The 16,630-nt window shown below is 42.5% G+C and overlaps 1 protein-coding gene across 3 annotated transcripts in view; it reads right to left on the reverse strand.

Moving 5' to 3' along the window:
* TMTC2 (transmembrane O-mannosyltransferase targeting cadherins 2) overlaps nt 1–16,630 on the reverse strand; it is a 350,769-nt gene that overhangs the window by 97,447 nt on the left and 236,692 nt on the right. For all 3 annotated transcript variants that reach the window (XM_061639643.1, XM_061639646.1, XM_061639644.1), the window contains 3 exons: nt 12,683–12,768; nt 2,251–2,435; nt 1,022–1,100 (listed from right to left, as the gene is read on the reverse strand). In XM_061639643.1, the coding sequence (XP_061495627.1) occupies nt 1,022–1,100; nt 2,251–2,435; nt 12,683–12,768 (350 nt within the window). The remainder of the gene's footprint in view (nt 1–1,021; nt 1,101–2,250; nt 2,436–12,682; nt 12,769–16,630) is intronic.

The following is a 16,630-nucleotide window of genomic DNA, read 5'->3' on the forward strand; positions in this document are numbered from 1 at the left end:
AAATAGTTCTTTATCAAAAGGCAATAAAATGAATGTCCAATTTGTGTAATGCAAACCCTTTTCAGACGTTCAGCTGAATGCAGATTTGGCGGGGGAGGGAGAGTGCAGGATCATGGTCACTAGTCCTGTTTGATGGCTGAACACATGTATTTGAAGGAATGAACAGGGCCATATGGTATCCAGAATATGGATGGATGCTCAATCAGAGAAGATAATGCTGATTTTATACCAATTACACTGGTTGTCTATTGAGGTGCTAAACTTGACACTTAAGCTCACTAAAAATCTGTCATGACTAGCGTATATGAACCAAGCTCTTCAGACAGCTTCAGAAGCCCTGTTTCCATGGGCTGGACAGGTATCAGATGCAGCACCTTTTCAGTTGTGGCAGGACAATTCTGGAACTCCTTGTAGGGGAGATCTGGCAGGCCCCTTCTTGACTTACTTTGAAATATGCTCTTAAGATTGTTTTATTTAAACAGGCAATTGCAGTGTGAAATTTGTCTTGCTTTATTGTTCTGCCTTTTTAGTGCTAGTTTTATTGGCTGATCTTTGTTGTTTTCAATTGGTTTGTTTTATTGATTTTAATTGAACACCACTTTGGATACACAAATATAGAAAAATGCCCTATAAATAATAGGAAATAAATATATATAACACTCACATAGAGTTTTCTCAGCATGACAAAGAACCCTGCTTTTTCAGGGTTCCCACTTAAGTGGAAGACAACACCCATATATCTGTGCATTCACAGGTGATTGGGAAAGAGATCTGCAGCTGCAATCCCAGCTCATATACTTTGAAGGTATAAAAAGGGAAAAAGACTTTTCATAAAGTTTTTCTTAAACATTTATTTATTCATTTAAAAGGAAAACAGAAATGTGTAACATGGACAGAACAACATGATTAGATGCCTAATACCAACAATCCTGAACAATCCTGAAAAGTGCAAGTAAATTGTCTAGTAATCTTGATGGTGAGTATGCTGAATTCTCTTTTCAAATGTTTGCTTGGTACTCACCCATCATGTTATATAAACTTTGTGGTGCAAACTGCCTTGGCATTTTCTGTATTGCTTCTTTATAAACTGTGAGGGCATCCTATAAGAGAGGATGAGCAAAATATTGTTATAAGAACATGGATTTCAGAAGCAATTTGCACATCCACATTTAATACAGGAAAATGCAATTGTCTTGCTAATTATGAAGAGAGTCACATTTCCCACTTATAAAAAGGCAACAAAAGAGATGAATTTCCACAATGCAACGCAGAATAATTTTCATCATTGCCCATTTCAATGGAACGGAAGGGAAAATGGAATATTTAAGAACTTCTAAAAGCCAATTAGCTTACATTTAAAAGGCTGTGAATTATACAATATACAGATTAGTATTTAATTACAGATGTGTATTTCTATTACAATGTGAATCTAATACTCACAATGATAGCTCTCAATCCACTATAAACAAAAATCACTATTACAGACTGTATTGTTCTATACAAAAGGCTTGAAGAATGTGAAGGACATCAAGCAGAATGCATAAAATACAAGAAGCTCTGCATTAAGATTTATTCAGCCAGGCTACCTTAGCCAATGCATAAACACATAAAAAGCAAAGGAGAAGGGCCGTAGCTCACCCGGTGAGCTTAATGGTAGAGAAACTGCAATCCTTGGCATCTCCACCAGGGCTAGGAAAGACACCTGCCTAAAACCCTGGAGAGCTGCTCCCAGCAAGCATAAGCAATACTGAGCTAGATGGACAAATAGTCTGATTCGATATAAGGTAGTTTCCTATGTTCCTAGTTTATTTATTCCATAATTGTTAAGCAACTGCTTGAAATTTCTTTTCATTCTCATTGATGTGTATGACATTCTCCTTTACCCTCTGCAGACTTTCAGAAGTGCCATGCTCAGCAGAAAGCTATGTTCTCACAAATAAAAATACCCAAGAAGAATCTCCTCTTAATATAAAGACAAAGACACTCATATACAAAATACAAACAACACAGCAACAGTCATTGATATCTTAGTTCATTGCTTCAGCCATCTTCCATTTCCCCTTCTCTGTGTTGCAACACACAGGACTCCAGACAAGGTTTTCAGGAGTTTAAGGGGCTGTAGGAAGAAAGATAATGCGCAAAATCACCCCCTGCCCATTTCTGTGGATCCAACCCATGGATTTTAAGCAACAATAACAAAGAGGTTTGTGAAGGCATGCTATACACTATTGTAGAAGAGAAAGCTCTTACCTCATACTGTCCCTGTTCATGGTACAGTTTCCCCAAATTATAGAGGCAACTAGTAACTGAGCTCTTATGAGCATGAGGATCTTTTAAATTTTCATCAGGAATTTCTGAACATTTCAAGAATGTCTTCCTGGCTTCATCAGCCTTCCCTTGGTTCATTAAGATGATACCAGTATTTAAATAGGCAGCTGTGAGAGAAAAATAAAAGATATGATACATCCAGATGGGATCCCGCTATAATCAAGTTTGTTTAAATCCAGCAAAACTGTGATAGTAACAATTACCAGCAGTTGTTTTTTTAAAACAAACCTATATGGGTCAGTTAACATTTTTATATGGTCCATTTCCTTCTTGTCAAAGCCATATTATATTCATTAATAGGCAAAAAAAGACCTTTCGATTTAAGAATGTACCTATAGCCAACAAATATTTCTATCCAACTTTCAAAAGCAGGGAAATTGGGCAGCTATAGTGAATGTACCAAGGGAGCAGGAGACCTGAGCTCCTCTCTGAGATATTGGACTGCCCTACAAATTTGTAAAATGCAAACACAATTTGGGTTGGTCTTTCACAGTCCAATCCTCTTCCTGTGTAGCTTGGAAGAATTTGGTAGCATGCGCTCGTGGGCAGCTTTGATAATTTGCATGCTTTTTTAGTTCAGCGGGATTTACTCCTGTGCAATCATGCTTAGGATAGGTAAAACTGATCTGGGGGAGGGACAGGAATGGGAGGGGGGAGGAAGGGGGAGGGCAGGGGAGGAGATTGGGTAGGTGGGGACTGGGCAGAGGGGAAGCCCCTTTCCTTTCCATAAGGAAAACATTGTGAAAAGTGTAATTTTTCAGCTTTCCCCCCACCTTTTTATTCTACAGCCGGCACATGTAGTCTTCCACCCAAATTTAAACCGAAGCTGTCCCTGGCCACATCCACACCAGACCTTTATTTCACTTTACATAATCATGGTTTCTTCCAAAGATCCTGGGAAGTGTACTTAGTGAAGGGTGCTGAGAGTTGCTAGGAGAGGCCCTGTTCCCCTCACAAAGCTTCAGTCAGAGTGGGTGACTGTTTAACCACTCTGGCCACTGGAGCTATGTCAGGGGAATAGGAGTCTCCTCTCAGCACCCTTCACAAATAGGGTTGCCAGATCTCAATTTTTTGGCCTGAGACTCTGCTTTCTGGGGGTCCTCTACGGCTCTCTGGCTCACCCATCTTAATCCCTGGACTCTCAGCTTCAATTTAAAAAAAAAGTAAGTTTCTAGGTGGTCTGATTCCCGAGATATACATGAAAACATCAGCTGACCCCCGTGACTGTTAAATCTGTTTAACAGATCTGTTATAGCAACTCCTAGCGGAGCTTGGAAAAGTTACTTTTTTAAAACTACAACTCCCATCAGCCCCAGCCAGGATGGCCACTGGATTGGGCTGATTTATTTATTTATTTATTTATTTTATTCAGCTTATATCCCGCCCGACTAGCAAACAGCTCTCTGGGCGGCAAACATAGAAACATATACAATAATAAAATTACAAGATCAATATAACAAATATAAAAGTACATCATCTAAAATACCAATTACAACATTTACATAAATAACTAAGATTAAAATGCCTCAGAGAAGAGAAAGGTTTTAACCTGGCGCCGAAAAGATAATAGTGTCGGCGCCAGGCGTACCTCCTCGGAGAGACTATTCCACAATTCGGGGGCCACCACTGAGAAGGCCCTAGATCTTGTTACTACCCTCTGGGCCTCCCTATGAGTCGGGACCCGGAGGAGGGCCTTCGTAGTAGACCGTAGTGTACGAGCCGGTTCATAACGGGAGAGGCATTCCTGCAGGTATCGTGGTCCAGCGCCGTATAAGGCTTTATAGGTTAATACCAACACTTTGAATCTGGCCCGGTAGCATATTGGAAGCCAGTGCAGGCGAGCCAGAACAGGTGTTATATGCTCAGACTGCTTAGTTCTTGTCAGCAGTCTGGCCGCCGTATTTTGCACTAGCTGTAGCTTCCGAACCGTCTTCAGAGGTAGCCCTACGTAGAGCGCGTTGCAGTAGTCCAAACATGAGGTTACCAGAGCATGAACCACTGATGTAAGGTCCTCCTTACTCAGATAGGGACGTAGCTGGGCTACCAACCGAAGTTGGTAAAACGCATTCCGTGCCACCGAGGCTACATGGGCCTCGAGTGATAGGGAAGAGTCTAAAACGACTCCCAAACTACGAACCTGATCCTTTAGGGGGAGTGTAACCCCGTCCAGGACAGGGTATGTATCCACCATCTGACCAGAGAAACCATCCATCAGCAGCATCTCAGTCTTATCCGGATTGAGTCTCAGTTTGTTAGTTCTCATCCAGTCCATTGTCGTGTCCAGACAACGGTTCAGCACATCAACCGCCTCACCTGAAGAAGATGAAAAGGAGAAGTAGAGCTGCGTGTCATCAGCGTACTGATGACAACGCACTCCAAAACTCCGGATGACTGCACCCAACGGCTTCATATAGATATTAAAGAGCATGGGAGACAAGACCGAACCCTGCGGGACCCCATATTGGAGAACCCACGGGGTTGAGCAACGTTCCCCAAGTATTATCTTCTGGAGACGGCCCGCCATGTAGGAGCGGAACCACTGCCAAGCAGTGCCTCCAACACCCAACTCCGCAAGTCTCTCCAGAAGGATACCATGGTCGATGGTATCAAAAGCCGCTGAGAGATCAAGGAGAATCAACAGAGTTACACTCCCTCTGTCTCTCTCCCGATATAGGTCATCACACAGGGCGACCAAGGCCGTCTCAGTGCCAAAACCAGGTCTGAAACCCGACTGAAATGGATCTGATGGGAGTTGTAGTTAAAAAAAAACTTTCCCAAGCTCTGGCTCTTTCAGGATTGTACCCAATAAGTGAAGCCAGGGTTGTGGTTTGTTGACCCAGGCAGTGCCTACACTTAATTACAACGTCAGGAAATGGTGGCTTTGAGATCTTCAGTTTGAGTAAGTATGAATATGGCTTAAAGTTTTTTTTCTCTTGTGTGCAAGAGCTAGAGTCAGACCCTGGACTGTTGGAGAGGGCAGTGCTTTGAAAACCTTGGCAATATGAAAGTATTTAATCCAATACTTGCTTTTCTGGGAGTAAAGCAATGCCAATCCCATGTACCTGGAGTAAACCCCACTGAATTCGTTAGGATTGACTTTTGAGACATGGTTAGGATTGTGTTGTAAATTAATGGGACTTTTGAGTAAACATAACAAAGAATTGTGTTTGTGTTGTAAATCTTTCCCTTCTCCTCCAATCCTATTTTAAAGCAACTAGGCATGGTTTACCTAGGTATCACATTTTCTATTATGTAGGAAACTAATACTGATTTTTAAAACAAATTCTGCAATGACCAACTGGTTTGACAATAAACTATTATATGGGGTGTATTTTTACAAGTGTGTGTGTGTATGGAGTCTTTCCAACAACCATGTGAGGTAGGGTTGGTGACTGGAAAACAAGGCAGCTCACAATAAGAAATAAATCCCTTTAAAAACCAATAACCATAAAACAAGTATAAACAGTTGCAAAACAGCTTAAAGTGGCATGATTCTGAATTTTGGCTTGGGTGAATGACGTTTATTTATTTTTATTTATTATTTGATTTATATCCCACCCTTCCTCTCAGTAGGAGCCCAAGGTAGCAAACAAAAGCACTAAAAACACTTTAAAAATCATAAAAACAGACTTTAAAATATATTAAAACAAAACATCTTTAAAAACTTTTTTAAAAGCTGTGACTCCAAAATTTATTTATGTATTTTATTTACAACAGTTATATACTGCTTTATTGTAAAAAAAATCTCAAAGAGGTTTACAGAAAGAATTAAAACAATAAAATTATTGGCAAAATAGTTAAAGACATGTATTGAAAAACATTCAAATTAATAAAGCCAACAATGAGTTAAAAACAGATTTAAAAACACAATAGCTTCTACATGTGTGGATAGGCTTGCCTAAACAAAAATGATTCTAGCAGGTGCTAAAAAGAGGCGTCTGCCTAATGTCAATAGGCAAGGAGTTCCAAAGCACAGGTGCTGCCATTTCATTGTTGTTGTTATGTGCCTTCAAGTCAATTTTGACTTATGGCGACCCTATGAATCAGTGACCTCCAATAGCATCTGTCATGTACCACCCTGCTCAGATCTTGTAAGTTCAGGTCTGTGGCTTCCTTTATGGAATCAGTCCATCTCTTGTTTGGTCTTCCTCTTTTTCTACTGCGAGAAATGCAGGCTGGAAGCGCCGGAAGAGCCCCTCTTCGTGCGCAGCGATGTTGGTGAGCGCAGTTGCGCGGGGGGAGCCTCGAAACAAAGATGGTGACAGGGGAGGCATCCTTGCTCCATGCTCCGCAATAATATGTGCCTTGGAGGAGTATACTTGTTGGACCTTTTCCCAGGAGGAGTTGGCCTTAACATCTGGAGCAACCGTTTAAGCTGCTGCCTCTAGAGTAAGCCTGCATCTGCCAAGTGTCATTCAAGATCATCATTGATAGGAGTGAACTGTTCTAGCTGATATTACTGCTGTGTAGCTGCTGTTGATTCCTTCCTTGAATTTCAGTGTGAGTCTTACTTTTTGCAGACTGAGACCCATGCCTTTGCAGTTCCTCAGTGAGCCTGCCAGCTAGTGTGGATTCATAAGCTGGTTTAGCTGTGTAACGACTGCAGCAATTGTGTGTTTAGCAAATGCCTATGAGCAGTGTTTCTGGCAGCTTTAAGAACATTTTTATTCACTGCGATATTTGGACTGTTATCCGCCGCTTCGGGGAGCCGGTGCCCTGGGGATTGTATGGCTACAGTATTGTGTGAAGAGAGGGAGGACCACAGATGGTATCCAGAGACTGTGGGGAGGAAGAGGTTGGTGGTGGTTGTGTTGCTGCTGCCTTGAACCTTGGCTTCTCCACTGGGACCCCTGACTCAGCTGACTCTGGTGTCCATCCAGCTGGGCTGCCCGTCGCCAAAGGAGGAGCTATTTTGCAGGTGTACTAGGGTGAGGGCTTATCCCTTTGTAAGCCAGTAGGGAGGGAGGGTTTTTTACTGGTTTTTATGTCTGCCTGTCAGTATAGTGTATAGGGTGAGGGCTTATCCCTTTGTAAGCCAGTAGGGAGGGAGGGTTTTTTACTGGTTTTTATGTCTGCCTGTCAGTATAGTGTATAGTGTGTTGGCTTTAAGAGCAAGGCTTTTGCCTGCCTTATAAAGGAAGGATGTGTTTTCAACACAAATGGGCAGGGAAAGGGAACCAAGGGGCTGCCATTAGTGTTGTAGAGGGCAGAGGGAGATATGGAGTGGGGAGGCAGTTATGTCATCAAGGGAGATGGAAGCACAACAGGGTTTTGGTTGCCCCCAAACTGTCTCCCCATTCAAATAGTTCAAATAGCCTTGGTGACAGTTCCTCTGGGTTGAAAATGCTGCTTGTGAATGCAAGGTCAGTGAATGGTAAAACAACGGCCATTCAGGACTTGATCCTGGATGAGCACGCTGACCTGGCTTGTATCACAGAGACCTGGTTGGGTGAAGCTGGAGGGGTTAATCTCTCTCCGCTTTGCCCGCCAGGTTTCTCTGTGCAGCAGCAAGCGACACCTGGGGGACGGGGAGGTGGAGCTGCAGTAGTCTATCGTGATACCATCCCCCTGACCAGGTGCCCCCTCCCACAGTCTTTGGGGTTCGAGTGTGTGTATCTGAAGTTGGGTGGCCAGGACAGAATAGGGATTCTGTTGGTGTACCATCCACCCTGCTGCTCAACAGTCTCCCTTCCTGAGCTAGCTGGGGTAGTCTCGGGGTTGGTGTTGGAGTTCCCTTGGCTTGTGGTACTAGGGGACTCAACATCCATGCCAAGACTGCTCTGCCGGGAGTGGCTCAGGATTTCATGGCTTCCATGACAACCATGGGTCTGTCCCAAGTATTATCTGGTCCCACTCATGCTGCTGGCCACACTCTGGACCTTGTTTTCTGTGTTGGATGGGATGATGGTGAACTTGGTGTGGAGGAACTTTTTATAGTTCTGTTGTCATGGACAGATCACTACCTGGTTGGGTTTAGACTCACTGGGACTCAGAACCTCTGCAGGGGTGGGGGACCGATTAGGATGGTCTGCCCCAGGAGGCTGATGGATCCGGATGGTTTCCTGATGGCTCTTGGGGATTTTCCTGTCACCTCGGCAGGTGATTCTGTCAAAGCCTTGGTTGACCTCTGGAATGGGAAATGACCAGGGGGGTGGACACGATCGCTCCTGAGCATCCCCTCTCACAGAGTGGAGCCAAACCGGCCCCCTGGTTTACCAGGGAGCTGGCGGTGATGAAATGTATAAGACGGGGACTAGAGCGACGTTGGCAGAAGACTCGGAGCAAGTATGACCAAACATGGGCTAGAGCCTATCTGAAGGCCTACTCCGTGGCAGTGCGGGCAGCAAAGAAATTATTCTTTTCTGCCACCATTGTGTCTGCAGGGAGCCGTCCAGCAGAGCTGTTTCGAGTGGTCAGGGGTCTTTTACATTCTGGCCCCCGAGAGGGTAAAACAGACCACTCAACAGCCCGCTGTCAAGAATTTGCACAGCACTTTACAGATAAAATCGCCCAGATTCGCTCCAACTTGGATGCTACAGTCTCAGGGGATGTAACTCTGGCTCCTGCTTGCCCAATAATAATGGATTCTTTTCAATTTGTACAGCCCGCGGATGTGGACAGGACCCTTGGAGAAGTGAGAGCCACCACATGCCTGCTAGACCAATGCCCTACCTGGCTCATTAAAAGTGCCAGAGGGGGACTAGCCGAGTGGGTGAGGGGAGTGGTCAGTGCCTCCCTACAACAAGGCAGAGTTCCAATGTGCCTAAAGAAGGCTGTTGTAAGGCCGTTGCTGAAAAAGCCCTCCCTGGATCCCTCTATAATGGATAATTATCAGCCAGTGCCCAACATTCCATTTCTGGGCAAGGTAATAGAGCATGTGGTGGCCTCTCAGCTCCAGAGATTCCTGGAGGAAATGGATTATCTGGATCCATTTCAGTCTGGTTTCAGGCCTGATTATGGGACAGAGACGGCTTTGGTTGCTTTGGTGGATGACCTACGCAGAGAACTGGACAGGGGAGTGTGTCCCTGTTGGTTCTTTTGGACCTCTCAGCGGCTTTCGATGTCATTGACCATGGTATTCTTCTGGGCCGCCTTGCTGGGATGGGACTTGGGGGCATTGTTTTACAGTGGCTCTGTTCCTTCCTGGAGGGGCGTACCCAGAAGGTGGTGCTGGGGGATTCCTGTTCGACTCCTTGGCCATTGGCTTGTGGGGTCCCTCAGGGTTCAGTTCTGTCCCCCATGCTATTCAATATCTACATGAAACCGCTGGGAGAGGTTGTCCGAGGGTTTGGGGTTCAGTGGCATCAGTAAGCTGATGACACCTAACTCTATTTCTCCTTTCCACCTAACACCAAGGAAGCTGTCTTGGTTCTGAACCGGTGCCTGCCATCAGTGATGGATTGGATGAGGGTGAACAAACTGAAGCTTAATCCAGACAAGACAGAGGTGCTCCTGGTCAGTCGAAAGGCAAATCAGGGAATAGGGATTCAGCCTGTGCTGGATGGGGTTACACTCCCCCTGAAGACACAGGTTCACAGTTTGGGTGTGCTCCTGGACTCAGCCTTAAATTTGGAGGTCCAGGTGTCTGCAGTGGCCAGGAGGGCTTTTGCACAGCTAAGACTAGTACGCCAACTGCACCCGTTCCTGGAGAAGCCTGATCTGGCTACAGTGACACATGCCTTAGTTACATCCTGTTTCGATTACTGTAACGCGCTCTATGTGGGGCTGCCTTTGAAGACTGCTCGGAAGCTTCAATTGGTACAATGAGCTGCAGCCAGAATGTTAACTGGGGCTGGTTACAGGGATCATACAACCCCCGTTACAACAGCTCCACTGGCTCCTAGTTTGCCTCCGGGCACAATTCAAAGTGCTGGTTATGACCTATAAAGCCCTATACGGCCTAGGTCCAGTCTATTTGTCAGACCATATCTCCCTATATGAGCCTGCCCGGGCCCTGAGATCTTCAGGAGAGGCCCTTCTCTCAGTCCCAACACCTTCACAAGCACAATTGGTGGGAACGCAGGATAGGGTCTTTTCGGTGGCTGCCCCTAGGCTTTGGAACTCCCTTCCGAGGGAGCAAGAATGGCCCCCTCACTACTGTTCTTTCGTCGGCAGGTAAAGAACTTTTTATTCCGACAGGTCTTTGGAATAGAAGATGTTTAAGGATAGCGTTTAAGAGGTGTGCGGTATTGTTTTACTGCCTTAATTGCACTATCTTTAAACTGTTTTTAACCATTTTAAGTGTATGTTTAAATGTTTTAATGTCGTATATAGTTTAATTCAATTTTAAATGCAGGTTTTTGTATGTTTTTATTATATGTATTTGTTTTTTATTTGTAAGCCACCCTGAGTTCCAGCTTTGGAAATAATAACAACAATCATCATCATCATCATCATCATCCCTTCTGTTTTTCTGTATGGTCTTTTCTAGTGAATCATGTCTTCTCATTATTTGTCCAAAGTATGATATGTGTCCAAAGTCAGAGGAAGGCAATGGTAAACCATCTCTGAATACCTCTTACCACAAAAACCCTATGAACACAGTATCCAAAATGCTGCCACTTTACAGAACTGGTTTCTTACAAGAGCAGAATAAGTACTATGTGGCACCCATAACATGGAAAGCACAGCTTGAACTTGGCCTGGTAGGAAATCAGAAACCAATTCAGATTTCAGAGAAGAGGTATTATGTGCTGATAGGATCTCACTCACATCAGCAATCATGCCACAGCATTCTGCATTAACTGACTGGCTGCAAGGATTTTTTTAGTTTTGGTTTTCGGTTATGAATCCTGACTGGTTGTGGGATGCTAAGTTGTCTGCCTTACTCATAAGAATCTTGTTGTGTTTGGTATGGTATTGCATTTAGGAAAGCATCACTGTATTTTGTTTTTCATTTTTTGTTTGCATTTCATTTACCTTTAACCTCACTCCCTTACATCCATCAAAGCAACAGCAGTGGTTGCATGTTGTCAGATCAACCCACTAAAACCCATTGATGATGCACCTTATTGGTTGCATGGCAGTTTGTTTCTTGCCCAATTGTGGTAAAAGACAACTCACATATTTGAATGTGTGGCTGCAGGTGTTGTTCCCAAGCTGCTGCCTGTGAAGACAGACCAAACCATGTGTGTTTTCTCTCTATAAATTATTACTCACTGGAATTGGGTTGGCTGTCAAAGTGAGTTTATAGCAGCCCACAGTGTAGACAGAAAAGGGTAGAGAATCTTCTTACTCTTACTCATTTCTCAGACCTCTTTCTGAAGTGAAGGGCCAAATCTGTAAAGAAGTTTGGAGCAGCCACATTAAAAGATAAGGGCAAGGCATTCTAGGCAGGGAGTTGCCAACCCTGCTTGGATATGGATGTCTTTGCAGAGGATCCCTAGTCAAGCTTTACCAACAGCACAATCCAAACTATATCTACTCAGAAGTAAGTCCTGTTGAGTTCTATGGGGCTTAGTCCCTTAGTAAGCATGTTTAGAATTGAAGCCTTCAGGGGCATCCATCTTTACTCCCGAATACTCCCATCTAATATCTCCACAACACTAGGCTCCTTTCTTCCTACAGTGGCCTTCTGGTGACTGGTCTGGCCTGGCGGCACTTAAACCCTTCTTGCTGAAAGCAAGTAGGCTGGATTAAATGTTCCCTACCCAGGCTTCATCTTTTACCTAAGATTTCTAGCTTGATTTCCAATCAGATTTTTTTTTAATTGTATGCTCCAAGCAACTGTGATTGATGCTTAATGTATCATGCTTAATGACATCACTCAGGCCCGCCCCGTGACATCACTCGGGCCCACCCCATGACATCACTTGGGCCCACCCCCATGACATCACTCGGGCCCGCCCCTAAAAACTCAGGTTTTGGGATGCTTCTGACCTGGCAACCCTATTCACAAACTACACTTCCCAGGAATCTGTGACTCTTCAGATGTTGTTGGATCCAACTCCCATCAGCCCCAGTCAGCATGATCAATGGTCACCTGTAGATCAGAAGACTATTCTAAAGAGGATTACATATGATAAAAAGTCCTACTCTACTCTGTTGCAAGAGAAACACTCAGTCCCAATAGGTATGGAGATTGAAGAACAAACAAAGCTTCTGTCATACAATTCAACAGGAAGGGTAAGAAGTTTGGTACTGAGGGACCTTTGTGGGTCCAGATGAAGGGTAGGTGGCTTAGCAGAACAGAAAAATGCCTGTCTGCATGCAAAGCCTCTCCCTTGCATACAAGGGAACTCATTCTTTGCAAATAAAATACATTTTTCAGTTCTCTCTTTTAAAAGTTGTATTTATAACACAGCATGAGGGGAAAACATGTTTTAAAAACAAATGAGCATGCATCTTTACTTACAGGCTAAAGTAGGTCTGCTTCCAATGGCCAATTTATAGTAATGCAGTGCTCCTGAAAGCCTGCTGTTTTCCTGCAGCAGCAATCCTCTGCATTTAGAAGAAAAATGGAGGAAAAAAGATAATTGCATAGAGATACTTGAGAATTTAATTATGAAAAATAAAGTAATGAGGCAAATTTATTGGCCTAGGTACTGGCAATTTACTCTATAACAAAAACATTTAACCACAAACAAGAAATGAAGAGATGGATCTCTAAGCACAAAAGCTTAAGCTGCTTCTCAAGACACTTATATTTATATATGCAGAAAAAGGACATTTAAGGCAAACATTTTTAAGGTTGTGTATGTTATTTGGGACAATTTGTTCATGTTGGCTTTCTTGATTAAATAACTTCAACATCAAGAAACTGAGTTTTTATAAACATGCAATCTTCTAATCTCCAAAGTTTTGACACAAAATTTTAAAAGAAGTTTCTAAAATTGTTGCACCATTTGTTGATATGCAACTGGTAGCCTATGCTTGCATGGGACTGGTCATCACAAATGGTTGAATACTTTTATGAATAGTCAATGGAAATATCTGCTTGCATCCTAGTAGTGTGTTTTTAGATGGAAATGATTGAAGCTTTTGAAAAAATGAATTGTTTGTTCTTCCAACAAAAGTGTTATAAAACACCAACAAGAATTACAACAAAATATCCACTGAGTACATTCAGAAAGTGGGAGGCTGTTGGGCAATTCCAAATTGGAGGGGGAAGTTCTTTGACTGCACTGGCATTTCAGAGAAAATTTTGTTCCCTCCTTAATAGGGTTGCCAGATCTCCGGTTTTCAAATGGGGACTCTGGATTTTTCCTACTTATCTGATATCTCATAAATTATCTCATAAATTAAGTATATAGCTTTCAGTCTTTTTCTCTCTTGTGTGCAGACTCAAACAAGTTTAAATTGTCCTGGACTGTTGAAGACAGCAGTGTTCTGGAAACCTTCCCAATTTGACGCTTAAACCCTATACTCGCTTTTCTTGGAGTAAAGCTGCAAAGCTAACCCCACATATCCAGGGTAAAATCCATTGAATTCAATAGGACTTATATTTGAGTAGACATGGTTAGGATTGTGCTGTAAATTAATGGGACTTTTGAGTGAAAATAGCAAAGAATTGTGTTATTTTTAAAGCAATTAGGCAGGGCTTACTTAGGTATAACTGATTTTATTATGAAGGAAAATAATACCAGGTTTATTTTTTAAAACAAATCTTCTGCAATGATCAACTGATTTTGACGGGTTGTATGTATTTTTACATACATAGTATGTATATATAAGGGGACTTCCCAACAATCCTGTGAGGTAGGGTTACCGACTGGAAACCAATGCAGCTCTCAATAAGAAATAAATCTCTTTAAAATCCAATAACCATAAACACAAGTATAAACAGTTGCAAAGCAGCTTAAAGTGGCATGAGTCTGAATTTTGGATTGGGTGAATGAAGTTCCTTATCACTTGAGGTTACAGTTCTCTGCATGCTTCACTGTTTGAGTAAACCCCATTGAATACATTGGGACTCGCTTCTGAGTAAACAAACATAGGATTGCACTATAAATATATTTACAGGTTGTGTAAATAGTAAACATATTTGACAGTTATGCTTATATAAATATTTATTCATACTGTGTCCCACTGTGTTTGATTTCACACTATGGTTGTAGATTATTATTTCCTCTACATTTTAAGTGTGCCCTTCTTTCTTGGGGTGGTCATGGTCCCCCTCTGTTGTTTTTATCCTAAGGCGCAGATTAGGGTGAGAGATGGTGAGCAGCCCATGGATACCCAGTAAACTTTGTAGCTCATTTCCACTTTAAAAATTAATTAAAATGATTTACATGCAGGCAAAGTTTATTAAGTAGATCCACACAATATGTTTAAAGCACATTCAACTTCAATTTAAAGTGTGTGACTTCCCCTAAAGAATTCTGGGAAGTGTAGTTTCCTCCTCACAGTTATAGTTCCCACTACCCTTAACAAACCACAGTTCCCATGATTCTGTGGTGGGATTCAAATGTGTGTTGAATGTGCTTTAAATGAATGGAGTGGATCTGCACTAGGTATGATGTGCATTCATTAGTGAATTAAAAAGAACCATTTTAAAAGGTACATTTTAAAACAGGGGAAGAGTTGTTGGTCAGTGGTGGCACATATCCTTTGAAAGCAAAGGTCAGAAATTTAATCCTAGAATCCTGGAGAGCCAATGCTACTACATGTCATCAGTACTGAGCTAGATGGTACCAAATGGCCTGAGTTAGAATAAAGCAAATTCCTTTGTTCCTAAAAGTGGAAAGAGACACAAGGGCCACAGTGACTCCAAAAGTTATTTGTGTATTTTATTTACAACATTTATATACTGCTTTATTGAAAAAAATCTCAAAGCAGTTTACAGAACGAATTAATAAAATAATACAATTATTGGCAAAAACAGTTAAAGACAGGTATTTAAACTAAGATTTCTATATTAACTTCCAATCAGAGAAATGTTTTTGTTTGAATTGTATGCTCCAAGCAACTGTGGTTGATGCTTAATGTATCATGCTTAATGGCATAACTTGGGCCTGCTTCATGACATAACTTGGGCTCAGTCTCATGACATCACTTGGGGTCGACCCATGACATCACTAGGGCCTGCCCCTGAAATTTCAGGGTTTGGGATGCTTCTAACCTGGCAACCCTATTTTATATGCAAACTTTTCTCAAAAAAAAGAGACAGCCTAAATTCCATCTAAAATAAACAGAGCTTCCCACTAGGTCAAGTTCACGGCTTTCTCTCTTTCCACCCTCCCTGTGACTTCTCCATGAACTATACATAGCATTGCAGTAGAAGGCAGATTCCTTTGTTCCTAGAAATGGAAAGAGACCCAAGGGCCACAGTGAGTCTAAATTTAATTTATGTATTTTATTTATGTTTATATACTGCTTTATTGTAAAAAATCTCAACAGTTTAGAGAAGAAATTAAAACAATAAAATTATTGTCAAAAACAAGACAGGTACTGAAAAACATTCAAAATAATACATACAACGAGTTAAAAAGAGATAAAAAACACAATAGCTTCTACATGTCTGGGTAGGTTTGCCTAAACAAAAATGTTTTTAGCAGGTGCTGTAAGAGTACAATGAAGGTGTCTGCCTAATGTCAATAGGCAGGGAGTTCCAGATCACAGGTGCTGCCACACTAAAGGACTGATTTTTTACAAGAGCAGAACAAGTACTATGTAGCACCTATAACATGGAAAGGACACCTTGAACTTGGCCTGGTAGCAAATTGGCAACCAGTGCAGATTTCAGAGCAGAGGTATTATGTGCTGACAGGGTCTCACTCATGTCAACAGTTTTTCTGCGCTAACTGGGGGAGGTCCCAGCAGGGCTGTGGAGTTGGTACGCCAAACCTTTGACTCTGACTCCAACTCCTCTATTTTTCTACTGTCCGACTCCAACCCCACCCCAGATTGCTTCCAACTCCACAGCCCTGGAAAGGGCTGTAGATGTCTTTTTAAATTGGAAGCTCTCATAGCAGCATTTTTATCGCTGCCTGAATATGCGCTGATCTTGGCATCACAGCATTTGTCTTCATCTGGGTCCTGTGTCATACACTGACACACAAAATGTTTCCCATCTTGAGTTATGGTGAAATGCTCAACTACAGCTGACTTCATGGGAAACTTCTTTGACATTTTGAATTTATATTTTAAAAAATTTGTCAATTAAAATTTATTTTGAAGCCGGAGTCGGAGTCGGTACATTTCTACCGACTCTGACTCCGACTCCACCCAATATTGCTTCCGACTCCGACTCCGAGACTCTGACTCTACAGCCCTGGTTCCCAGTAGAGCAGGTGACCCAGTTGAAGCCCTTGTCATGCTGTGGAACAGTGAGGAGCATCGGGCTCTTGACACGTTTGCCCCC

This window comes from Rhineura floridana, chromosome 8, assembly GCF_030035675.1.
Source record: "Rhineura floridana isolate rRhiFlo1 chromosome 8, rRhiFlo1.hap2, whole genome shotgun sequence".
Lineage (NCBI taxonomy): Eukaryota > Metazoa > Chordata > Lepidosauria > Squamata > Rhineuridae > Rhineura > Rhineura floridana.